The sequence below is a fragment of the Anas platyrhynchos genome, chromosome 27, assembly GCF_047663525.1.
Source record: "Anas platyrhynchos isolate ZD024472 breed Pekin duck chromosome 27, IASCAAS_PekinDuck_T2T, whole genome shotgun sequence".
Classification (NCBI taxonomy): Eukaryota; Metazoa; Chordata; class Aves; order Anseriformes; family Anatidae; genus Anas; species Anas platyrhynchos.
This window is the reverse complement of record NC_092613.1, coordinates 8,676,224-8,700,864: the sequence shown is the minus strand read 5'-3', so window position 1 is coordinate 8,700,864 and position 24,641 is coordinate 8,676,224. Positions and strand designations below refer to the sequence as shown.

Genomic DNA, 24,641 nt, shown 5'->3' with positions numbered 1-24,641 from the left:
CAGCATTGTTTGAACTTGGCACAGGCAGTGAAACCTGCGGTCTGTGTCTGGTGCAGGGGGAGGCACTGGGGACTGCAGGGATATCACAGCTCCCCGCTGAGAGCTCAGGCTGCGTTTTGGGGAGCACAAATTGTTTCAGCACTGATTTAAATGGGGATGGAGCCGTGCCCGAGCACACAGAGGGAAGACTTGGCCTCTCCTGCCTTCGGTTAGGATGGATGTTGCCAAGAACACGGGCCAAATCCATCTCCACACTTCTGCTCTTCAATTCATTAACTGATTAGCTGGTGAGGAGAAATTAATGGGGAGCGAGCGGGCAAGGACAGTGCCCACAAGGCTGCTTGGTGGCAGCGAGGGGTAGCGGCAGGAGTGATGCTCTTTATCTGGAAGTGGAGCATCTCTCTCCTGGCGTCCTCGTGAACCAATAACTCAAGGTCACCAAGGCTTCGTAGTTGCCTTTCTTGGCTTAGAATCCCTCTTCTGAGAGCACGTCACCACACTCACAATGGCCCGTGGGGTTTTACCTCCCGGCAGCAGTCTGTCACGAGCTCACGGCTCATTAGACAAGTGCAGGATTGCGGAGGGGAACCTGGCGTGGCCAACTCGCCCTTCCCAGGGCGCCTGGCCTGGGCAACCCATCTGCTGAGCATCAGCTCCAGTCCTGTCTTGTAATCGCTGTTATTTCTTACAGTTGAGGAATAATGCTGGTTATAGAGGGGGGAGCGTGTTTGCAGCAGGCTGTGATGGCAGGAGGAGGACGTGGGCTCATCTCTGCACTTCTGCAGGTGCCCTGGGCTCAGTCCTGTGCCTGCGTCTTGGTGCACCACGGCTAGGTGCAGGCATTTTGTGCCACTCCATGCCCAGGTGGCCAGCGAGGCTCTGTCCTGGACCCCACGGGCTTAGCAGCACCCACTGGGGTTGTTATGGGGAGGTTGTTTTGTTCTCAGCTTGTTTCATCCTGTCCCGGTACAACAGGAAATGTGGCAACGGTTGATGGTTACTAGCTTCTGTTTTTCTCCCTTCAGCCAGAATTGCAGATTCTGCACCAGAAACTCTGCAAAACCAGAGGTCTGGGTAGGTTTGTGAACTAGCAGATCTCAGCGCTCGGTGGAAGGAGCAGCACTCCTTCCAGGCCGTGTCTGTCCCACCGCATGGTCACCGCGTCCCCAAGGGGCCCAGAGCAAAGCCTCGCTCCCACCTCGCTGGGCTGCAGCTCGTGGCTTTGACCGCCCTCCCCGGGGACTGCTGCAGCCTCAGCCTGGGTGTGCAGGAGCAGGGCGAGCTGGCAGGGCTGCTGTAGGATCTCTCCTGTGCTGTCAGTGGGGTGAAGCACCAAGATTTCTTTTCTGTGTGAAGATTTCTTTTTCACTGTGCTGCCTTGTTGCAGTGTTCCTCCAGCTGACTTTCATAACGCGCTGCAGTCTTCCTTCTACAATCACAGCAGTTGCAAAAGAATCAGCCCAGCTGCTTTTCTAGCCCTCTTAAATGTGAATAGAGTGGAAGTGGTAGCTTCTGGGTTGGTTTTTACATCTGATATGGAAGGGGACGAGGGACTCGGGAGCCCCGTGCGGTTCCTGAGGGACATCTCCGAGCTGTGTCCCAGCAGGGCAGCGCTGCACGGGGCCGGTGGCTCTGCACAACTGGAGCTGTGCTGGGGTGGGCATGGTTAAACCCCCTTTGCTTAACAAGAGCAAATTAATTCTGTACCAGCTGTGTGGTGACTTAGAACATGAGTGACCCTAAGAGAACGCAACGTGGCCATTTGAACCTTTTTCTTTTTTCAATTACAATTGTGCGTGGAAGGAGAAGGCCCACCCTGTGGCGCACTGATCTTGTAAATCCTTGGCTCTGAGACATCCAAGGACTGGAGCCCGTTTTCCTGGGGGCGATCCTCCCTTTGGGGCCAGCCTGCCCAGGGTAGGTTGGGCTGTCGGGAGGCAGCTGGGTGCTGGAGGCTGCGCTCTGAGCTTGGCTGCAGCCCCTGGAGCACAGGGTGCTGCTCTGGGAGCTCTCGTGTGCGGCTGGCCCCGAGGCCTGGGGACACTGACGTACGCCTGCATTGGTCAAAACCTGTAGATGAGGCGTGTGGCTTACGGGCAGTGTTACTGTCTGGGTGTGCTTTCCTGGGCTCTGGTTTTGCAGGGGAGGGAAGCTGGAGGATGTGCTGTGGGTCTGGCTTTGGGGTTGTCGGTGAGACCTGCAGGGTGGATGTGATGTGGTGCTCGAACGGAGCCATCGTCACCGTGGTCTCGAGCCAGGCTTCCTGCTCCCTCTTCTGCGAGTGACGTGGGTTCACCTCAAACACAAGCACATAGAAGAGAAATTAACTGGGGCTTGGGTGTTCTCATGCCTGTCTCTGAAGTGCTGCAGGAGGCTGGCTCCTCGTTGGCTTCTCAGTGGGTGCAGGGCATGAGGGTGCCTTTCCCTGGGGCACAGAGCAGCCCAGCTTGTGCCTGCTGTGAGCCCTGGGGAGCAGCCGTGGTCCTGGCTGTGCCCTGCATGGAACCACTGGCATCCACGTGCGCCTTGCTCGAGGGCTCGTAATTGCTGGCACGTCTTCATTTCCTCCACTGGAAACATCACGGGGAGGGACTGGCCCTGCAGGAGAGGAGCGGATTGCAGTGACAGAGGCAGACTCAGCAGATCTGTTTGCTTTTGCCGTGCATGTCTGGAGGGATGCTGGTCTGCGCCGGGTTGTGTTTGTGCCACGGGTGAAGTGCAGCACGCACGTGCTCCTTATGCAGCGTGGCCAGAGCAGCTACGAGGCTGTTTGCAGGCAGAAGGATCCTGTCCTGGGCTCTGCTGGCACGGGACTGGCCTGCTGCATGCTCAGGGCTTCCGAGTGCACATCTGTTAACTGGAAAGGAAGCTTCTTGATTGTATTTTTTTCCCTAATGCCACTTGAGATAGTCTCTACCCTTTACTCTTTCCTAACAGACTCCCACATCATCAAAACACCTGTGTGCAACTATTTATTTACAGTCAATAGATTGCAGTGAAGCCTGAGTCTTTTGATAAATTGGGGAGTTGAAATTGCCTTTATGATGAACGGGTATTGATGTGGGATTCTTAACTGCTGCAGCAAAGCCCTGCTTTTGTCTCTGCTGGGCAGTGAACAAGAAGGGGAGCGTACAAGAACGTGAGTGTTCCTGCACTGGGTCACTGCCACCCATCTGTGAGATCTGTGTTTGGAGGTTTCTTGTTTGCCAGCCTCAAGCAGAAATTGTGAAACCTGCCTTGGAGAATTGCTTGAATGACTTTAGGGCTCTCCAAGTCCCGAGGCTGGAGCCATCTTGCCAGATTGTGATCAAGAAATTTCATTTGTCCTGGGCTCGATTCTCCTCCTGAAAGAAATACCAGGGCTAGCCCGGGGCGATGCTGGCTTCTGTGCAGTGTGCTTGTGTGGCAGGCTGCAGCCCCGCGGTCGGTGCCTCCCTCCATGTCCACGTCTGGGGGGAAAAGCCCCAAATCCTGGGGAGTGGGGCTGCCAGGGAGGAGCAGGGCTCTGCTCCCAAATTGCTTTTTTTTCTCCCTCTTTTTTCTCCCGTTGGAGGTTAAAGTCTTCGTTTTGAGCCTTTCCAGCCTCGCTAGCACGTCCCTTCACGCTTTCTGCTCTCCGTTAACGTGAACTTCTGAGGAAGCCCACACAAAATATGGGATTGCTGCTCGCGGTTGCAGGCTGCATGGGCTGAGATGTATTCATAGCCTGTCTCTGGGGAAGGCGGTGTTTTATGGAGAGGCAGCAGAGCTTTGCAGTGTGAAATACGGCCCCTGAGCATCTTCCAGGACACACGCAGGCTTGTTCACAGCCACTGCAGACCTGGGATGTGCTTGCAGGGGCCTCGAGCAGTGGGGACACCCAAACTGGTGCAGACCCCGAGGCAGGAGCTCTGTGACAGCTCTGCGGTGGGCTCAGCCCTGCCCTTGCAGCAGGTTTTTCCCCTAGGGAGACCCATGGGCACCTCTGGGCTTTCCTGTGTGGCTGGGGAACTCCTGGCCTTGTTTAGCTCCATGAGTTTCATTTTGTCTAGTAGATTTTTCTTAGCCCCCTTGTGGATTTGAATTCACTCCAGGGTCCCACGAGTCCTGGCTTCCATCTTTGTGTAAGAGCCACGAGCTCTGCAGCAGGCTGCTCTGGGTTTATTTTGAAGGTGAACTTTTATCCAAAGGGCCTGCTTTGGGCTTGTAATCGCAGTACCTGGGGGTGGGATGCAGGGAGGTGACCCCAGAATCCCCATGAGCCGGGGATGTTACAGCAGCCGTCACTTCATCCTCATGCCCTGGGTTTCTATCCCCTCCTTGCCCCTTGCTGGTGGTGCAGGCACAGCTCCAGCACCTGGGGACAGCCCCGAGCCTCAGAAGACCCCGCAGCTTGGGGTGGGAGCAGGCAAAGGCCCTGCCTGGATGTGCAACCACCTCCTTGCTAGCCTCCCGGTGGGATTTGGGGACAGTCATCGGCTCTTGTGCTCCCTCAGCAGAGCCAGGCACGCATGGGCACTGTCTCACCCAGCTCCACGTGTGGGATTTTGTCCTGACATTTCATTTTCAGGGGGCTCGTGGGCCTTTACAGCTGGTGCTGTGGTGCTTTGGCATATGGAAGGTGGGAGCAGTGCCCGGGCTCTTGCTGCAGACCGCTACAAACGCTATCACTGCAGGAAGCCGCCCGCAGCTCCCAGCACCTCGAGAGCCCCCCAGCTCTGCAGCAGAGCCTGGGGGGGCCTTGGGCACCCACGGGGCTGGCAGCAGCAGGCTCTTTGCTGGCAGCATCCCCGAACCCATCCACTGCCCTCCTGCTTAAACGCTCCAAACGCTGGGCTGCATCTGGGGGGGCTGAGAGCCACCTCTCTGTGGCAGGGCTGTGTGCTCCTGTTACTCTTGGTGGCATTTCCATGCACAGCCTACAGGCTAACCCCACCAACGCGCCAAATCTGTCGCTTTGCTTCCCAAAGGAAGCTTCCCAAACCCTTGGTGAGCAGCAGCCGTCATCCTACAGGCGAGCCCACATGCGGGCAGATGCTGAACGGCTTCTGACACGGGCTGGGCTGTGGTGGTTGGGTTTGGGGTGGGCAATTTATTAGTCATGCTGCTGGCTTGGCCTGCTGCTGATGTGACTTTTATTTATTTATTTTTTTTATTGCTTTGAGCTGTAATTTCCAGAGCTTTGGACAATAGCAGCACATCGCTTGGAGGAGTAATCCAGCAGAGGTTTAACTTCAGGTTCTGCCTGGGTGAGCCCGCTGAAAGCTTGTTCCTGGAACACTGCGGGCTGCTGCGGGGCTGCCCGGCTCGGGTCGGCAGCGCGGGGGAATGCTATAAATAGGATGTGATTTTTCAGCTGCATCTCAAGAAGCAAAGAAATGCTCGGCAGGTGCGGGTGGCTTTTTTTGAAAGCAGCTTTTAGAGGCTGAATTCTTCGCCCTGCTGCGCCCTGCTTTGTACTGGGATGTTGTTACTGCCCCGTGCCTCCATTTCCCCCTCTGTACAGCAGCAGTAAGGCTTCCCCCCAGGAGATGGGGAACTGTGGTTATTGCTTCCAAAACATTTATATTCATCTTTCTGCAGCTCAGTGTGGGGGAGCACAAAGCTGCCTGGGTCTATCGGTCAGACCCTGCTTTTACCAGGCTGTAACTCCTGGTCAGGGCTGGGCTCTGCAGGGAGCAGGGATGTGGCATTTTGTGCTGCTGCAGCTCTGCAGGAGCTGTGTGCAGGGTCCAGGCTCACCAGGGGCTTCTGCTACAATCGCTGCCTGACCCTGTTTCTAATCCCTTACAAGACCTGGCTTTCACACTTTGGCACTGTAAGAGGAATTAGTAGCAAGGCTCTCCACCAGCAAAGCCTCTGCAGCTCTACAGAAATGGCTGTTAGATAGACAGACAATTGATGGGTGCTCCTCTAGAGGAGTGATTTGGGGCAAGGATGTTTCTGTCCCTGCATATCAACCCTCTTGGCCATAGGAACCATCTCCACCTGTGCCATCGCTGCTCACACAAGCTCAGGAGCTGTGCAGCATCTTTGTGCATTTCCCAAGCAAGAGAGGAGCTGAACAGATGCGGGGTTATTCCATATATCAGCCAGCTAAAGCCCGTCTCCTCTCCTTTCAGAATGTAACGAAAACAGTAGAAGAAAAACCTGAGCCTCCAACCGTCGAGGAGATCAAGAAGAAAATTGAAAAATACAATGCAAAAGTTACAAACTGCTTGTTGATGAAGCTGGTACGTATTGCTGTGTTTGGGCTGCATGCAGAAAGACCGGTGCTGATTTCTCAGGGCTCTGGACTGAGCCTGAGGCAGCCTCCAAGGCCAGAGGGCTCGTGGCTGTAGAGTTGTTCATGTCTTCCTCACTTGACCTGTGTGTTTTTCTGCTCTGTGCTGCGGGTTGCCTTTTTTTTTTTTTTTTTGACTGTCCTGTCCTATCTCGGCTGGGGAAATTCACCCAGTAATCTCTGGCCAACACGTGCTGCCATTGACTTGCAGAGGAGGGCGGGGATGAGTCATGGCAGAACTCCGGCTGCAGTTCAGCAGCTGTCGTGAAGTGAGTTTAGCAGCACGCAGCCTTTCTAGAAACAGATTCTTTTCTAATCTGCCACCGCCATGCTTCTTTAAGCAGAGATCTAAGAACCACAGTAGTTGCGTTGCATTTTGAAGCTTTGATGGTGAGCTTGTTTATCAGTACCTGTAGGCAAAGCCTGGGAGAGGGAGCGAGGAGGACAGGAGGCAGTCTGGTTTACAGAGCGGAGTACCACCAGGCTTCAGATGATCTTACAGAGTGTGTGTGGGGGGAAAGCTTCATAAAGCACAAAATAAATTCTAGAACTTCTAACAACGGCAGCTACATAACTTCCTGGTGCTTGCTAATGTCTGAAAATAAACCTAAAGTTTATTTAAAATAGTCAATCTTAGAACAGTTTTCTTTGTGAAAGCTGCACAGTGAGCTCTGCTGGAATGTCTCACCTGGTGATTTTGTAGCCCTCATAATTTACAGGAGTAATTTGGGACCCAAATGCTTACTCTTGAGGTACTTTTCTTGAAGCTTGGTACAAGCACAGTTCTGGGACTCGATGCATGCCGGCAGCCCCTTTGGTGGGAGCACAGGCTCCCGGCTCCTGGCATGGATCACTTGGTTTCGTACTGCCCAGCACCACAAGGTGATGGCACGTAGACAGGTGGGAAGGGAACTTGTGAGGTCCCATTGAACGTGAGGGGGTAGAGCCCTTCCCAGAGGTTTCAAATCCTCCTTGAAGTGTAACTGCAAGTGACATACAATGGTTTCCATTACTAACTTGTAGCAGCGTTGATTTTAAATACGAGACGATAGCTCAAACATGGGAGGAGATGAGTCACCGCGGAGTGGAAGGAACAGGAGGAAGTCGGTGGTGACTAACCCTAAATTACTAGTTACTTTTTACACGATTGCTAAAAAACCCTCAAACCCATCGCAGTGCTGAGCAGCAGAAAGCACCTCAGGGGCGGTGGGGAAGGAGGAGGTGAGCTCGGCCTGGCCTGCAAGGCCCTGTGGTACCTCATGGCCGTCGGTCAGTCAGGTACCTCACGTCAGTCTGTCCCATACCTCACGTTGGTCAGTCACGGCCATGTCCTTTGCTTCAGAACGATGACGGGACGTACACCGGCTTCATCAAAGTGCACTTGAAGCTGCGCCGCCCCGTGACGGTGCCGGCAGGGATCCGGCCGCAGTCCATTTACGATGCCCTCAAGGAGGTGAACCTGGCAGACATGACGGACAAGAGGACGTCCTTCTACCTGCCGCTGGATGCCATCAAGCAGCTGCACATCAGCAGCACCACCACGGTGAGCGAGGTGATCCAGGGGCTCCTGAAGAAATTCATGGTGGTGGATAATCCCCAGAAGTTTGCACTTTTCAAGGAGATGCGGAAGGACGGGCAAGGTGAGTTCACACCCTCGGAGCCACCAGCTTTCCGAGGGCTGATGGGTTTTGCTTGCTATGTTGTGATTCAGAAACATGGTGAAAGCATCCCTCCAGGGCTCAGTGGTGTGGCGGGCAGGCTGTGGCTGCGTTTCAGATGGATAAACGGCCTGACTTCCTCGAGAGGTGATGATGCTAAAGTTAACAGGGAATTACTAATTATCAGAAATGGGCTGAAGTCATGTAAGACCGAACAGATTGTCATAGATCTCTGTTGGATGCTCAGCTGCTTCTGCTATGTTCCTGAGCAGTATGAACCACTTCTCTAATCCAAATTAACCTGCTGAACTCTCTCCTGCCCTGGCATCTGAAGGCTGATGGTGGATGTCTGTTCCCATTGCAGTTCTCTTCCAGAAGCTCCCTCTCACTGAGTACCCCTTGTACCTCCGGCTGCTGGCTGGCCCTGACACAGATGTGCTCAGCTTTGTGCTGAAGGAAAATGAAACAGGGGAAGTTGAGGTACGTCTGTGACTTTTTGCCTTGGTTTTTATGTGAGCGTTTAACAGTGGGCAATGGGACAGACCCCAGACGTTTACAGCAGTCAGTGCAGGCTGAAGTGCTGGTGCATGGTTGCTTCCCTCCCTCTAACGCTGTTGGTTTTACCACCTAAAATGCTGAGTTTGATACCAGCTGCTCTCCAGAGTTATCGGCTGAATGGACTTGCTTTAAAAAAAAAATATATATATATATATATTTGGGTCATTTATTGCTCCTAAATTTTGATCTTAAAAAACAACCTAGAGCTGCGAAAATCCTGAGACCACTTCTGATGGCCAAACCATGCTCTATTTACAGAACCACGCAGTGCTGTCCCAGATTTAACCCTCAATAATTAGATTAGCTAAACACTGTGATTAGTAATCCACTAATTTAAATAGAAGCCCAGGACACTTGGGTAATACATTTGGCTTTAGGCTGCAGTAAAGCTCCTTGCCAGGATGAGCACAGACATTGGTGGCCGCAGCATCCTGCAGGACCCCCCTGCCCACGGGGCTGGGCTGCAGCTGGTGAAGGTGCAGCAATGCTGGCTGCTGAGGAGCCACAAAGCAGTGTTTATTAAGGGATCTCAGCTCTCAGCTGAGAGCTTTGTTGCAGGAAAAGCTACAAAAGTAATAAGGTAAATCACGTGTGCTCACTTTCTCTCTGGTTTTGTTGATTCTGCAGTGGGACGCGTTCTCTATCCCAGAGCTACAAAACTTCTTAATGATACTGGACAAAGAAGAGAAGGACAAAATCCAGCAAGTGCAAAGGAAGTATGAGAAGTTTAAACAAAGACTGCAACAGACCTTGAAAGAAGCTGGAGGCAAGCCTGGCTAACTTCTCAGGAGGCAATGGGAATCAGACTAAGCTAGATGTTATTTTTAAAATTAAAAGACACTTCTCAGGACACCTTCTAGTGATCACTTTCCCCATTCATCCTTCCATTAAGGACTGGCACACAGCACTCATAAAATGAACATACTGTATTTTCTTCTTCTGAAACCTCTTATCACAGGACCAGAGCCAGTCAGAGAACGGGAAGCCTGTTTCAGAGCTGTGGCCGTCAACAAACCAAGCCCAGCTGCTGGTTCGCTTTTCAGTTGTACCATCAGATGAAGAAGCTTCGTGGAAAATGCTGAATGTTAAACCCAACAGGAACATCTACTGGCTAATTGTTCTAAGCGGGGTAAAACTTGCTGTTCATGCTCCTCCCAGCAACTTGCTTGTTCTTGTTCTGAGGTGCTGCAGCTGCGTTGTGTGTGCCCGTGTGGCTGAGTTCTCATTTCTTAAGTAGAGCGCAGGAAGCAGCAGATAAAGTGGAGGGGGTTGTTGCACCAAATCACGTGGGTGTTGCAGCTCTAACCCCTGCCAGACAGACTCGCTCAGGGCTCAGCCGGCCAGTGAAATGTAGAGTCGTGACACCATGGCAGCTGCAACACCCCAGCAGTCTCTTAGTAAGTATTACTGAAACTTAGTGATATTAATTCCAGGAAAAGTCATCCATTTCGATTCTAATTAATTTCATTTTGCAAACAGACTTGAATTAAAGCAAATATCCCTGATGCTTAGTTAAGTTAGCCTGTATTTTACTGGTTTTCTACGCTGTAGGAACTGGGACCTATGTTTTAAAAAAGTGTTTGAAAAGTGTGAAAATGTGGGCATGGGATGACAGTTCTGTATAGAACACTTAGCAATACATATCCAACAGACTAGTCCAGGGAAGCTCAGGAACTTTCACAAATCAAACCCCTTCTGAGCTATGAACAGGTCTGACACCAAGGGAGAGGAGCTCCGACTGAGGCCAGTGAGTGGAGGTGGTACCACGAGCACAGGCTGCCTGTGCGAGAAATCCTTAGCACCAGGAAGAATAAGGGAACTACTAACTTCAGCTGCTTTCCTCCCACCACCCTCTTGTACCATGCTTCCTCTTGCTAAACCCTCTGTGTGCTGCTCCCACCTCTCCAGTCTGTACCACGCCGTGCTCTCCCTCCTTGGGCCACTGTGTGCTCATCTTCCCTCCCTCCCCGCTCACAATCGGTGCTCTTTCTGCATGCACAGGAAGGTTACCAGGTTTTGCTCTGTACTTGGAGCTAGGAGGAAGTCTTTCCCCCTCGTTCAGTGCTCCCAGTGTCTCCAGTGCTTGTGCACTTCCCGTCCTTCATAAAATCCTGTAGCTGGAGTGTCAGCTACTGCTGCAACTCAAACCAGAGATCCTGATCACTGAAGTACAAGGAATGCTACAGGGATGCCAATCCGATAAATGATTTTCCCCATGTTTACTTTCAGTGCTTTGCACTGAGCACATTGCACACAGCCAGGTTCAGTCTTCCCTCTGTTTACACAGGACACAGCAACGAAGTGTAAAAAGAGAAGAGACCATTAAAAGGAGCTGGAGCATGTGAAATGTTTCATACTGACTTGATGAACCAAGTGTCCCTGTGAGCTCCCTTTCACAATCCCACCTACATGAAGTGGGAAGGGAGGGAACGGGTTATTAGGTAACAGTTGTGATGGAGACAACTTGAAAGAGTCTAAAATTTACCTCAGTGCCTTTTTTTTTTTTTCCTTAAGTGTGAAAACTTTACATTTGGGCTAAGGAAGATTTGGAAGGGGCTTTTGTCAAGACACCTTGTCAGTGCTCCCCCCAGTTACCTGAAGTACTGTTGTGATGAGGCTGCTTTTGTCCATAGGGAGAAGAGGAACGGTTGTATTTCTTTCTGCAAGGTGACTGTTTGGCTTTTTTTTCCAGGTTTATACTTGAGTATGTTTGTTTATAAATGGTAAGAGAGCATAACTGCATCACGTAAAGCCTCTCGGTTTGTATAAAGGCCACTTTGTGCAAGCTTAGTTCCAGCTTTTATCTTAGTCAGTAGTGTAAAAGGGTTTGCAAACAGGGCTCCAGCCTCTGGCATGCAGTGCAGGAAGGGCCTCCCAGCTGTACTGTAATCTTTACCCAGATGACCTTTAACAATATGGCAGCAGCCCAAATAGAGCAGCACTTTTCCAGCTCTAGGGCTGTCTGCCCGTTTATAAGACTTACTACTTTGCTATGTACTCGTGAAGTATTCAAATAACATTTATCTAGTGCTTTGAGTCTTAAAAGCACTGTATAAATACTTCTGTTCAGTCAAGAGCAAGAAAACTGCAGAAACTGCCATTGGTTCTGAGAAGCAAGATCCAGATGTTTGTTTTTAAATCCCTTATCTTTCTGGCTAAAAGTTGCAAAGATCTTTTTTCTTTTTTTTTCTTTCTTGTTGCTGTTGTTTTCTATTAGAGTTCTGGTGACTATCTCCCTTTCCATTCCTGGAACCCAGCATGTCTTTGAAATTTTGTAGAAGGCATGGCTTCTTATGCAATTACCGTGAATGCTGCTGAAAACCTCCTGCAAAAAGGAGGGCTGTTTCCTTTCTTTTTTAAAGATATGGGGCATTTGAAATGGTAGGTACTGAAACTCAAAGTCTCAACAGTCAGTTGAGCTGTGTCTAGGACAGGCATATCGGGCCCCTTCCTTAAAGCGCAAAATACTGTTGGCAGTGCCTTTGGTTAGTATATTGTGTTGCCTAGTTCATGTGAATTTATTTTCCATGTCTATTGTAAAACATGTAAAATAATGTGTATAGAATGGAATAGTAAAGCTTCTATGGCAAAGTGAAATGCATTTTTTGCAATGCTGTAATTTATTTTTATTACTCCCTGGTAATTCTATGGCATTTTTAAAAAATGTCCCACTTTCAGCTTTTTTGAAGGTTCTGAAAATCCTTATTCATATGCAGATGGTGTAAGAGACAATGACAATAAAACTGTCAATAATTAAAAAAATAAGTAATCTCTAACTTATTTTTCTGGCGTCTTCCTATGGTACTTCCTTACTGAATCTAAAGGGAAAATATAGGACTCCTTCCTAGAAGTGAATTTAAATATCTTAATCCTACTGTAAAGTGTTTAAAGTCTAAGCTTCAGCTAAAGCAGTATGGAACATCTATTCCTGTGAAAACAAAGCGTCCTATCAATTGCCTTAGTACTTTAGATGGCTTTGAGAGAACTATTACCTGTGATAAACTACTGTTAATGTCATACATAAAAATGTATTTACATGTGAAAATAATATAAACCATAAAAATCCAGCAAATAAGAGTTCATTCTCCCTGCAGAAATGCCTGGTGTTAATATCTGGAAGTGTTTTAAAGGATAAAATTGAAAAGCAAATAGCTTTTATATTTAATATAGACAGCCTGTGGCACACTGTCTTTGAACGTTCCAAGGTGCTGTGTTGGAACATAACTTCGCTAATATTTTGGCTGAGGTTCTATTACTGTGCTTTTTGTTAAAAGATGCAAAGCAAGAATGTTGGACTAACCAAAAAAATGGTGCACCCCTACAGGCTTCTAGAAAATACATGGGAAAGGATAACTCTTGTGTTTTTTTATTTTTTATTATTTTTATGAAAAATGAACAGATACAATGAATATTATTATTTGGGAGAGTCCTAGACCTTGTAAAAATCCAGGACTCTTCTTTAAATGAATAGGGCCTGTACATACCCTTGATCTGTTGGCAGAACACTTATAAATAATGACAGCTGAATAATTCTTACAGTAGATTTTTCTCCTACTTCTTCCGGCCAAGCTTTGGAGCCTTCTCAAGGCCTTGGATATATTTCCGAGGTAGCTGGTATTCTTCTGCAACATAATGAAGAGTTCACTTTAGGTAAATACTCAGAGCTCACGAGTTAAAATCTGTATTGCTATAACCAGTCCAGGTCCAGGACAGACTTACCTAGCAGCATCTTGGCCAGATGATGGATTTGGTTGCCTTGGATCTGGACCTGAACTCTGTCTTTTGTTCCAGGCACAGGGGCGATGGTGGCACTGGCCTGTACTTTTTGTTGTAGAATGTTGGCTACCGACTGTGGGTCCAGACCATACAGCTCAAGGTTCTTGATAATTGTCACCTGCAGATTTGAGTTAATTATTGCAAAGATCAGTGCTGTGGGGTTTAGCAAATCACATCCCACTCATCCCAGAAAAATGAGCTGCCAAAATTGCTCTCAGAATTCAGGCTTCTTCTCAAAACCCATCTCCTTATTTTCTTTTTACCTTCTTGTTTGATGATCTCTGCGCTATGGTTATGTCAATGGGCTCAATCTTTCCTTTCCTCACAATAGGTTCTTGTCCAAAAAACGTCACCTGGTGTAAGGGCTGCAGGCGTTCAAGGCACCTGAACAAAGTTTAAACATCCAATTAGTCTATACAGTACACCAAGAATAACTGTTTTTTCCACTGCAGCCTCTCACAGGACTACATGAAAGCCAAAATTCTGTGTGAGAAGAATTTGTATCTTAAAGAAGATACTGCATGATGATCTCATGCAAGACTTGCATCCTAGACATTATATAAAGAAAGGGACTAATTAAAAAGAAAGCTAGACTACTGATTCACAAAGATTCTAGCTTAGCTCACTATTGATAACATGTCGTGAATTGTTGCAGAGTAAAACCTTTAATTTTTATCTTTAAACTAGTGTTCAGCTGTATTGCTCAAAGATTGGTGAAGCACCTTAAAATGAAGTTAAAATTCACCATAAGCTCTGCTAGTGTTCCACCAGCAAACATGGCTTCAGAAATAAAGGAAGCTTCTGCAGATGCTCAGAAGCATTGCATGATAGCAATAAAGATCGAGGCAAGTAAGACATCGGGGACATTCAGGCAAAATTTTTTGGTGCATGGAAACAACAGTCTTCTGTCAGCTAGCTGAGCCTCCTGGATCTAAACAGTGAGTTTACATTATAGATGCAAAAGTTGTGCTTCCAGTCAGTTTATGCTGAAAAGAGAAAACCATGGTCCTTGATGACTTTCTGTGAATCTCAATTACCTTGCCTAGTACTGTGAGGAAGAGCTGATGTATGTCAAGTCTAGAACTGCACAGCCAAGAAAGGCCTTGAACGTAAAAGAGCAAGATGACTGCCGTTGCCTAAAAAGGGTATGTTCAGTTATCTGATGCAAGCAATGGCTTCCTAGATATGTACATACGGATTATATGCAGAACCAGGCACTGTTTATTTAGAAGGCTTTCCCTGATAAATGGTTAGTGTGTAAGCAAAAACAAAAAGCCAACATTACTATATGCCAGGTGGTTGTTAAATGTGGAGAATGAGACACTCTTCAAGTGAAAGTCTCTGGATGTTTTTCTGTATTACCAGGAGGCAGTTACAGCTTTACATAGCTCCAATAATGTCTGGCTTTCAGTTGCACGCAATAAATCTGTACAATACTGAAATGGTGCATGGGGAAATCAGTCACCTGCTCAGGAGGTCATCCCATTTAAGGTTTGAGATTTCATCTTGTTCTGATTTATCTAACAGGCAGTCACACAGGATGGCATTCACCTTTACAAAGCTGCAAAAGAAAAACAGGCATTAGGTGCAAACAAGCTCTCTTTCTGCTCTACCTTCAGTATCTCCTGTGGAAGCATGGTAGGACAGCTTTCATGTATGCTTACTTTTTGTTTGCTTCATCAACCAACTCGTTAGTCTTCACATAGTTAACGATGATGTTTCTCACCTCGCTGCTTGAGAGGATGCTGCCTTTTCTAAACAGAAAGAAAATGATTACTTCAAGTAGTTTGGTGTTGAGCAGAACCACTGAGCTGACAGAAAACAGCAATTACCCTGGCTACATTTGGTAGCAAAAGCTCAATACTGAGCTATGTTTTCTGCTAGGCAGCGATTTTCTTGTTACACCTCAGCTCCTGTATGCCAGATAAAAGGCTCACAGCAGTAATTAGGGAGACTCTAAAACCCTTGGTGGGAGACTCGTTTGGGAAGATGACCCTAGTGGTGCCACTAAAAATATCTAAACTGCATCAAAGCAGGCAAGATTAGGGTACAAGGAGGCAAATAATTTCTTTATATCATCTGGGTGTCCTCTTTCCAGTAAACTACACTGTGGGTGGACAGAACACGCCTTATCCAATGGCAATTTAGGACAATCCAAGTAAGTAAAATGTAGCAATTTCAACACTTAAATTATCACCTCCTTAGCTGTAAGAAAAGTGCTTTATTTGCTGAACGCACTTGTCACAGTCTCTTTTCATTGCTTCACAAAAGGAAGAAAGATTATATTTTGATTCCCATCACCTTCCCTGACAGCATCACAGCCCACTCCCCATGAAAGCTAACAAAATGGTAGCAGCACAGGTTTTTAGCCTCTCTCTTCACCTAACAAAAATTCTGTTGTACTTTTTGAGTGCTTACTTGTGTCCAGATTCCTGAAAGAGTGGGACCATTTTTGTTGAGACCCCATAAAGTGGTATGATTTCGGGAGCATGGTACGCTTGTTCTTTGTCTTCGTTCTTGCAGTCTTGGGCAGCAGAGGCTGAAGAAAATCCTTCAGGTACTGTAAATGCTTTAATGCTGGAAAATTAAATATAAATAAATAAATATATATATATATGGTGGGAGTGAAAGGGACCTAAATTTTTAGCTTCTGTTTCCCCAAGAAATTAATATCTAGCACATGATTCTTTAGTGGTTATTGATAAAGAGTCTGGAAGAGAGGAGTAAGAACCATGTAGGTTCAGGAGCTGGAGTCTAAGTTCATTGTATAGAACTTCAGATTTCATGCTTGCAGGTAAGAGAACTTGATGAACTGAGTTTGACTGTGCCTGTCTCCCAGTGATAAGGCCAAGTATGAGAGAAAACTTAATGCAAGAAGTCATAGTAATTCTGCCTCCTTCCAAATGCGGAAGAGAATATATGCTTGTATCTACCAAAATATTCTCCATCCCATTAGTTGCCAAGGAGATGTTATATAACAGAAGACCCATGGCCCACTGGGAAATTCTGAGAGCATGCTAATGCACTGATACGCAAAAGGAATGAGTAGGATGCTCTTGATATGAGGTAACTATTAAGCCTTAGATAATGGGAACATTGCTAGAGGAGCTGGGTAATAAGCAACCAAAAGGATAAGAGCATTTGTGTAAATCAATGTGTAATGGAAAACAAAGCTTTTTTTTTTTTCCTTTTAAGATTATAACTTTGCCTGCCAATTTTGCAAAGTGGTTGATTTAATCCTGTATGACACTTTAAGGCTGTAATTTCATGGCCATTTATTCAACAGTGGTTTAATCTTTTCATTGGAGTTATTTTTTAGATAGGTAAGTTCACTTGGAAGCTGAACAAAAAGTCCCAGCACGCTGATGGGGTAGAGGGGAGATGTGCTTAATTGGGAAAGGTATAAAACAATTATACCATTATAGTTAATGCTAAACAATCAGGAAACTGCCTCATGGATATAAAACCTTGTTCCCTTCCCACAACAACGAAACCCTCACAAACTATCAAGACTCACTGTCAAATTAATGTGCTGTTTAGTGACTGCTAAGAGGCTTGGCACGATAACACCTTTAAGAGTACCCAGACTAGAAGCCAGAAATTTGTCATTTTAATGGTGCAACAAATTGCAATGAATTGAATCCTCCTTAACATTTTCAAACATGTTTCTCTGGAGTATTTATGTACCTAGTACAAGGGTGAAGAGCAATATACATCTCTCAGGTTATCTAGTAGCCCCTTAAAGGTCTCTGGCTGAATGAACAAGTAAGAAAGGGAAGGCTGAAGTCACAATACTGTCATTAGACTCAAAGCCACCGAGTAAAAAGGGAAGAATGTAACTTTGCAGAACTTTACAAGCATAGAAAATGTAAGGACTGGTGTGTGGAAGCAGGATATAAAACCCCTCCACAGCGTACTAAGATTAGGAAACAAAGGCTGTCACAGGACTGCAAGCAGGGAACAGATAACAGCTGGCAAGGGCTGAGTCCACTCCCTCCTTTCAAAGCCTACCGCCTCTTAAAGGCTACAATGTTCTACATACTCTGGATGCTTCCAGTCCACCTCCACGATGCTTTCCACACCTTTGCTCAGCTCCTTCACTTGTAAGATCTTCTGGTGCTGCATACATTGTAGGAATTTAGAAAACTGAAGGAAGAAACGATCAGAAATGTGGAGTTAAACATTTTAAATTTGTTTTTGAGTGTCCACAGCTTACTTACTAAATGAGAAAATCTTCTTGGAAGGTTAAAAACAAACAAAAAAAACACTGCATCCCTTTGCTTCTATAAACACAGCAATTGCTAAGGAGCAGTGAGTGCCCCTATCATATTCTAAAAAAGAGTAAGCAACTGTTCCTTTTGTAGGTCTGCCACCTGTTTGCACTGTGACCTTCTTAGCCAAATAACAGCACATATCACAGGGATTGCTGTGACATCTTTGGCAATACATTCTGTCTTTGTCATCTAAACAAGAGGCATAGTATCATCTCCATTCTCTTCTCTGGCTCTTTCTCTTTTCCAGCTTTAGAAAAGGAACAATCTCTTCTTGCAAACAGTGCACTGTGAAACGAAGAGTAGAACCCTTTAATAGCTATCATAGCATATCAGAGAGCATTAGATACATTTAAAACAGATCAATGCTCATGTTTTCTGGGCAATGACATTCCTCACTTGATCCTGCAGGAGCAGAGATGTGAGGAAAAAGAACTTGGATTGAAGAACAGATACTAGGCTTCTTGTCTGTTTTATTAACGCTTCAACAATTTAAAACTCAACATTTTTCTCTCCTTCCACTTCTTATTTCAATTAACAAGAAAAAATACAGAAAAATCTCACCTTCTTATAGCTTGATTTCTTTATATCCAGTTGTTGTCCAGCGGGGCTATAAATTGATATTTTTTAAAGGTCTTTTAGATATGTCATGATTTCTTCATCAATCTTGCTATTTATGCTAAAAGTCTCTTAACAGCAAAAATATTAATCACACAAAGAATTACTTCAAACAAGCTAACAGACAGAACACGATGAGTTGATCTAGTACTGATGTCCCTGTGGGGAAGCAAACAGCCATTTAAGTGACTAAGAAATCTTGGAACAATTGCCAGTCTGGACAATCATTACATCAAAGTGTTTGATGTAAGAAGCAAGCGTAACCTTGGATAACCTTAGGTAAGGACTGAATTTTACTTTTGAGTCAAAAATTTCATCCTAAATAACCCACACCTTCTTGCAAATCCAAAGACACTCTTCTTACCACGTACCAGCATGGGAACATATGGCTGCGTAGAAACGTGCTGGTGAGCAGAGGGAGATCTGACTTCTTTACTTTGCATTTTAAAGCATGAAAAAAGCACTGGCTAAGCAATGCATCCATTTGCTCTGCAAGGAAGAAAAGAACAAGTATGCCGTGAGCAGCCTTTCTTTCTGAATGTAATATTCAGTTCTTTCAGACCCTTTTTCAGGCCACACAGAACCGTCTCTACCCCTGTTCTCACAGAGAGCTCTCTGGAATGCACAGTAGCCTAGATCATGTGTACCAGCTTCAGCAAACAAAAGGTGCATAGTTTGGTTCCATTTGTACACAGAAGTACCTTGGGGTGTCCTGCTGTCCTCTGCTTCCTGCTGAACCTCTGTATTGTCATCTTCAGCTGTTTCTGCAGCTTTATTCTCATTGTGTTCCTCCTTTCCCATCAGTATGGCACAACTGTCTTGCTCCTTCAGGCTCAAATCACCGATGTCCACATGCTGTAGTGGGTCAGTGGAGAAGCTGCTGACAGGCTCTTTCTCCTCCATCTCTTCCTCATCATCAGCACTCTCTTTTTCAGCAGGTTCTGTTACCGAGGGAGCTAAGGTAGGAGGATAAGATTTGTCACCATATTCCCTATAAAAGGAAGAAAAAGCATAACATGGCTTTCTGTTTAATGCTTTGAAACCCATATGGCAAAAATAATATTTTAAAAAGTTCCCCTGATTAAAAAGCATGGTGAGTTGCATGGATCTCAAATTATAAGATTTATTTTTAATTCACCTTCCTCCAAAAGCTCTGTGTTCCCCCCTGAATCTTTATTTAAAAGTGAGCAATTAGTTGAATCCAAATGCAGAGCAACTCATTTATTCAGCTGAGATTGGCATAGTTGACCTTTTTAATGCAAAAATGATTCAAAGTTTTATAGAACAGGAAGACATTCTAAAATTAGAGTAACGGGGATGTTCTAATTTCATTTCTAATAATAACTGCATTTGAAGTAACAGAATCAAATGAATAACTTTCAATATACACATTTCCAATCTGCACGTATCGGATAGACCTCATGACAGACACCTGCCTCTGTCAGAAAAGTGTGGTCGTCCAAAACATGTAGCACAGCTAAAGCCTTAATGGGGTCTTACCGAAACTGTACCCAAATAACTCAGTACGTTGAACTGACACATTAAGAGTACTGGGACACAGATTTTGATTTTCAGTAAGCACTTGAGAATTGTTAAACATTTTACCAAGTGCCTGGCCATATGCTCACCAGAGATGATCCATGTAAGTATGCAGCACAGCGAAGCCTTTCCCTTTCATTCCAGCAGCCAGCATCTCCGCAGTGGACATAGTGGCAACTGAGACAGCTACTGGAGCTCTGGGAAAAGACAGGAACATTACAGCAGGGCAGCACAAATACACTGTGCTACCTGAACAACAAAGAACTGTGCCATTGTGATAGACCAGGTTTCTTTTACAATGTCCTTGAACTTTACAGCCTGTTTTTTTCAAGCATCTAGGCATTTTTGGGTTTTGTCCCATCTTTCTGGTATTTAAGGTCTTCCAAAGAATCCCAGGGATACGTGCAGTTGTGATACCGAAGTGAAAGCTGGGCAGTGAGACATCCTTCCCTTTAGGAAGTTCAAGAAGCCCAAGTACTACTAACAGAGGCTAACGGGGAAAAAAGAAATGGCGGCATTAGCACTGTTCCCTTTCTCTGAGTTTCCAGACAAAAAGACAACTGTGTGGAATACAGTATTTTGTTAAAAATTACTGTTTCAAAACAAATCCACCAATTAGGCCCCAAGAGATCCAAAAGAACCAATTTACACGGCTTTACACCCAAGCTCAAACATATCCCAACCCAGAAATTTAACTGGATGTTTTCTTCTGCCCAATTTCACCCACATGTGCATCAAATGCATGAGAATAACTTTGCTTTTATTTCCCCAAAAGCCCCAGAGTCTCCACATAAAAAAGCCGTTTTCCTTTCAGGGTTAGTTTCTAAGACAAGGTATGAGCAAGGAGTCCTCTGTACCTGTTTCCCGAGAGGGTGACAGCACAGAGCATGCCCCGCTCTACTTGCGGAAAGCCAGAAGGTGGCACTATTACTCCTGGCAGCATCAGATCTGAAAAAAAAGCATCATTTCTCAATGAAAGATTCAGCCACGACCTCCTCCACTCCCCCTCTCCCCGCCCACCCCCTCCCCATTACTCAGCAGAAACACAAGCCTGTTAACAGCTGGGCACATGCCAGATAAAACATGATTCTCTGTTTTTTCCTAGTAAGGCAGCGTTTCCTGCTACCACCCTGTGGATTAAAGGATCCTATTTATGATGGTGTGCACAGCGAAGAGCTAAAAATGCTCAGTCCCTTGCCGGTCAGGCCCCAAAAGGGCACTGCTTTTAACAGAAAGGTATGAGCTTCCCAGGTCAGACAGCATTGCTCTTTATTACTGATATGGAAAGAGACAGTAATAAAGATGTGTGTGGAACCACCTCTTTATTCTTCCCTGTCCCAAGGGCAGGGTATCCCACCAACTCTCTCCTAGCATAGAGAACTGCCTAAAATTTCCCAATTTACATGACCCTCCTGATCTGATACTAGCTTAGCACTCAGCTGTGAACTCTCCTCAGCATGAGGAAGCAGCCTGAACCATCTCCTTGCTGATCTGGACAGAAATGAGTGGGCTTTGTTGTGTGCTTCTTTCCACTTTCCATGCCAGGGATGAACAGGCTGGCACGAATTCAAGTTTTCCATGCACCATGTTATCGCCGAATTACATTAAGATCATCTGCTCTCCTTCCCTGTAGCTAGAATAATCTAGACCTTGCAGTCTCATGGACTGACCTGTGTTCCATGGTTTGGTTTGAAGCCATCTCACTTTTTTCTCAACATCCTAGTTTTAATACACAAGCTGAAGAGGCCTCCAATATTTTTCCTCCCATTCACTGTCACAACTACCTCCAGCAAATCTAGAATGAACTCTGCAATTGCAACCAAGGCTCCACGTCTCTGAGGACAGAAATCATGTAAGAACCTAACGTGATGAGATAGGTAGCGTGTATGTATCATGTAAATAACCAGGACAGGCAGTGAGACCTTTGAATTCAGAGAACAGGCATCATGAATAGCACTGCCTTGCTTCTTGACTGCTCCCTAAAGTCTGCTCCCTCCCTCTCTCCACATCTGCAGTGCTGGATAGTCTCATGCCTCTCCTCCTATTGATGCAGCGTGGCTCTGCCTCTGTTCTCTGCCTTCACTGGCCGTTGTCTCAGTGGCCAGTTTCTTATCTTTGGATTGTACCCAGAGGTAGCCTGGTTGCCACGGGAGATTAGTGATCTGCATCCCTCTTTCCTCAATGTTCTTTGCCCATTAACAAGACTTTTTTTTTCCCCCCTGAAACTAGGTCACTACAAGTCAGCAACAAGGCTTGCTTAGATGTCCATCACAGCTACACATTCATGCACTTTATTTCCCCAGGAGCAAACTGAACAGAGAGATTTGAGTACTTCTACTCCAGATACTGCATAATGGAAAAGACATCTCTTTCTACATTGTACACTTCCACTTACAGATTAAAGCTGCAATGGCTGGAATTCAATCCTTTCCTGATTGAGCAGTTCTGCCCTTTCATGTTCTAAAGGCCTGACTCTCATGATTCTGTACTGCATCCAAAGCAGGTTCCAGAAAATACGAGTCCTTTCTCTTCAGTCTTGATCCGTAAGTAGCTGATAGAGCCAGGAATCCAACCTCACCTGCACAATCCACAATTTACTTGACAGTGATTAGGACTGTAGGTTCCAAGATAACTAACTTATCCACATGAGCTCACCTCTGAATTGACAGGAAGCAGGGCGGCAGCAGATGAAGTCGGCTGCCCAAGGAGTGTTCTAAAAACCAGACCAGTTACACAGGCAGTTCAGTGTCCCAGTTCAAAGTCACTGATCAACTTTACACCCTGAGAAGGAATTTCCAAACCCAAGACTCTCAAATGGAACAGATTACAGCATTTAAACAGCTTAACCTACTTTCTCATTCAGAAACTTGTCTACTGCTAATTTATTTTCCTTTTTGGGAGACAAACATGAATTACTTTCTGAATAAGTATTTTTTATACTTTTTCTTAGTTCCAGGTACGTTTTTGTCACTGGGAAAGATAACACTAAAAAGCCTAAAGGGAATTCCTTTTTGCAACACGATGTGACAAAGTTCTAGTCCTCTTACCTGCTCCTCCTGCTAGCTTCTGTAGCACAGGAGGCCATGTCGAAAAAGCAGGGAGAAGATCTGGGTAGGCCCACAAAGCATACACTGTCCCAAAACAGAATTTAAAGATGCATCATTAAAAAACTTTCTCTGGCTGTTGCTTCTTGCCATCTTTAAGATTAAGCAGGACCGCGCTAACCACAATTAACCACTCTCCTGTTATTCGGATAATCAAGACATCTAAAGTCAGAATGTTCCTAACATGATTAATAGATGGCTGCCTGAAACTTGACATCTTGCATGTTGGAACTGCCCCTTGCAGTGGACAAAAGAGGAAATAGTGCTATGATGCTATCCTATAACTTAAAACATTTGTTTTCTGGTTTCTAGCTTCTCAGCACCTTAATTTTCCTTTTGCAGAAAGAATCCAGAACTGGTGCTGGATTTCACACAGAATGTGGTAGAATAAGCACATTAAAGATTACAAAGTGTGCAGATACTACAGTGATGGGAGACAGGTAAGTACTTAGACACAAGCAAAGCTTTTTGGGAAAAGTTGCTGTCCAGTAAGTAAAGAGGGAGGATTATTCCAGTCCACTATGCATACCTGTTGGATACAGAGCTTTCTCAGCTTCAAACAGTATTGGGTTCCTGCTATTCATATAAACCGTGACAGCCTCCCCTTTGTGAGTGTATATTTTGATGACATTAAGCTCCTCCTTGTTTGGAATGAACTCAGTTAATTGTTCAGCACTTAGATTTGGAAAAGCTGCTGCGACATCGGTTCGTAGCTTTCTCCTGTAACGATAAAATCACAAACGTGTTACAAACCTGTCTAGACCGTCTCTTAAAATAACTCCAACATAAACAGTTGGAGGCTACTCTGGGGGCTACTCACAGGTTTCCCAGGTTTTTACTGAAGACAACCTGGGGCATTTGTGTCTGGGTTTACACGTGAAATACCTGTGTGCTGGGAGAACGCAGGGCGAAAGCCCAAATATGTTTCCCTGTTCCTGCTCTTCCTTGACATCTGCTCACAGTCTGTGATTTTGGGATGGCTCCGAAGGCCCGAGCTCCCCTCTGCGCTGTGGGGCCTGCCACCAGCACCTTACAGTGCAGTCCCTCTCCCCACACACTGTTTGGGCAGTCCCAGGAGATGTTTAGGAGGCACCAAGCGGGGTTTGTGAGGTGCTTCACAGAAGCGTGGGGTGAATCCCAGCTACCACCAAGTCACCCCAGCATCACGACACAACTCAGAACAAACACAGCGCAGCTGGGCGAGCCCGGCCACGGCCGTGCCTTCCCGCAGCGAGCTCTGAGGGGACCTCGCGGCGCCCACGGCCCCTCAGGCCCCGGCTCCTTCCCCGCTGCGCCCGGGGCCGCCCCGCTCGCTCCCCCCGGGGCCGAGCCCGGTTCCGCCGAGGCGGGCGGAGCCGCTGCCCCCGGCACTCACCGGTCGGAGCCCTTGATGGCGGTGTTGGAGCGCACCCGGAACGCCCGGCAGAACATGGCGGGCGCCCCGCTCCCCCTCAGGCCGCGGCAGCCGCCATGGCGCCGTCCCGCGGCACAAAGGCGTCCGGCTGGAAACCGCCTCCCGGCGCGGCCCGGCCCGGCTCCGGGGGGGGTTTAGGGGAAAAACGCAGCCCCCAAAACGTCCCCAGCGCCGGCAGCGGGCTGCAGAGCTCCGGGCTGCTCTGCTGTAATCCCTGCGCACCGCGCGGGAGGCGCTGAGGGCTCCGCCGGGCTGCGGGGAGCGGGGCAGGTTAAAGGCTCGGGGGTGTTGAGCGAGGTTTTGCATTAATAATAAGTTCATTTTTTTCGTTCCAAACGCTTTGTTTCGTGGAGGACGCGCCCTGGAGCTGAGGGGAAGCGCTGCCTAGGTCCCCGCGGGCAGGGACCAGCCACCAGCATGCTGAGGGAGGATGTAGTAAAA

The 24,641-nt window shown here is 46.8% G+C and overlaps 2 protein-coding genes across 8 annotated transcripts in view; one reads left to right on the top strand and one right to left on the bottom strand.

The window, feature by feature from the left end:
- The window catches only part of RASSF5 (Ras association domain family member 5), a 28,566-nt gene extending 16,323 nt beyond the window's left edge, over positions 1 to 12,243 (top strand). For all 5 annotated transcript variants that reach the window (XM_027444911.3, XM_072028470.1, XM_072028469.1 and 2 more), the window contains 4 exons: positions 6,102 to 6,212; positions 7,605 to 7,902; positions 8,285 to 8,400; positions 9,106 to 12,243. In XM_027444911.3, coding sequence (XP_027300712.1) covers positions 6,102 to 6,212; positions 7,605 to 7,902; positions 8,285 to 8,400; positions 9,106 to 9,258 — 678 coding nt within the window. In that variant the 3' untranslated portion in view covers positions 9,259 to 12,243. The remainder of the gene's footprint in view (positions 1 to 6,101; positions 6,213 to 7,604; positions 7,903 to 8,284; positions 8,401 to 9,105) is intronic.
- A 589-nt stretch (positions 12,244 to 12,832) lies between these two features.
- EIF2D (eukaryotic translation initiation factor 2D) lies at positions 12,833 to 24,492 on the bottom strand. 3 transcript variants are annotated; one of them, XM_027444906.3, is made up of 15 exons: positions 24,162 to 24,492; positions 23,316 to 23,506; positions 22,730 to 22,813; positions 20,540 to 20,630; positions 19,772 to 19,879; positions 18,845 to 19,134; positions 18,515 to 18,632; positions 18,090 to 18,135; positions 17,297 to 17,400; positions 15,673 to 15,831; positions 14,919 to 15,008; positions 14,720 to 14,815; positions 13,518 to 13,638; positions 13,198 to 13,372; positions 12,833 to 13,100 (listed from the first exon to the last, which is right to left on the bottom strand). In XM_027444906.3, the coding sequence occupies exons 1-15, from the start codon at positions 24,215 to 24,217 to the stop codon at positions 13,030 to 13,032; spliced, it is 1,800 nt and encodes a 599-aa protein (XP_027300707.1). In that variant the 5' UTR covers positions 24,218 to 24,492; the 3' UTR covers positions 12,833 to 13,029. The 3 variants fall into 3 exon arrangements, with proteins under 3 accessions (XP_027300707.1, XP_021122621.1, XP_021122620.1); XM_021266946.3 differs by lacking the exon at positions 24,162 to 24,492 and adding an exon at positions 22,078 to 22,260 and having other exon boundaries at positions 23,316 to 23,353; XM_021266945.4 differs by lacking the exons at positions 23,316 to 23,506; positions 24,162 to 24,492 and adding exons at positions 22,078 to 22,260; positions 22,338 to 22,395 and having other exon boundaries at positions 22,730 to 22,804.
- Positions 24,493 to 24,641: the final 149 nt, after the last annotated feature.

Excerpts from the sequence above, each read along its gene's own strand:
- EIF2D (XM_027444906.3), bottom strand. The coding sequence starts at position 24,217 with ATGTTCTGCCGGGCGTTCCGGGTGCGCTCCAACACCGCCATCAAGGGC. Across the intron at positions 19,880-20,539 it reads GTCACCCTCTCGGGAAACAG|AGCTCCAGTAGCTGTCTCAG; the intron begins GTACAGAGGACT and ends GTCTTTTCCCAG. Across the intron at positions 13,639-14,719 it reads TGGGATGACCTCCTGAGCAG|GTGCCTTGAACGCCTGCAGC; the intron begins GTGACTGATTTC and ends AACTTTGTTCAG.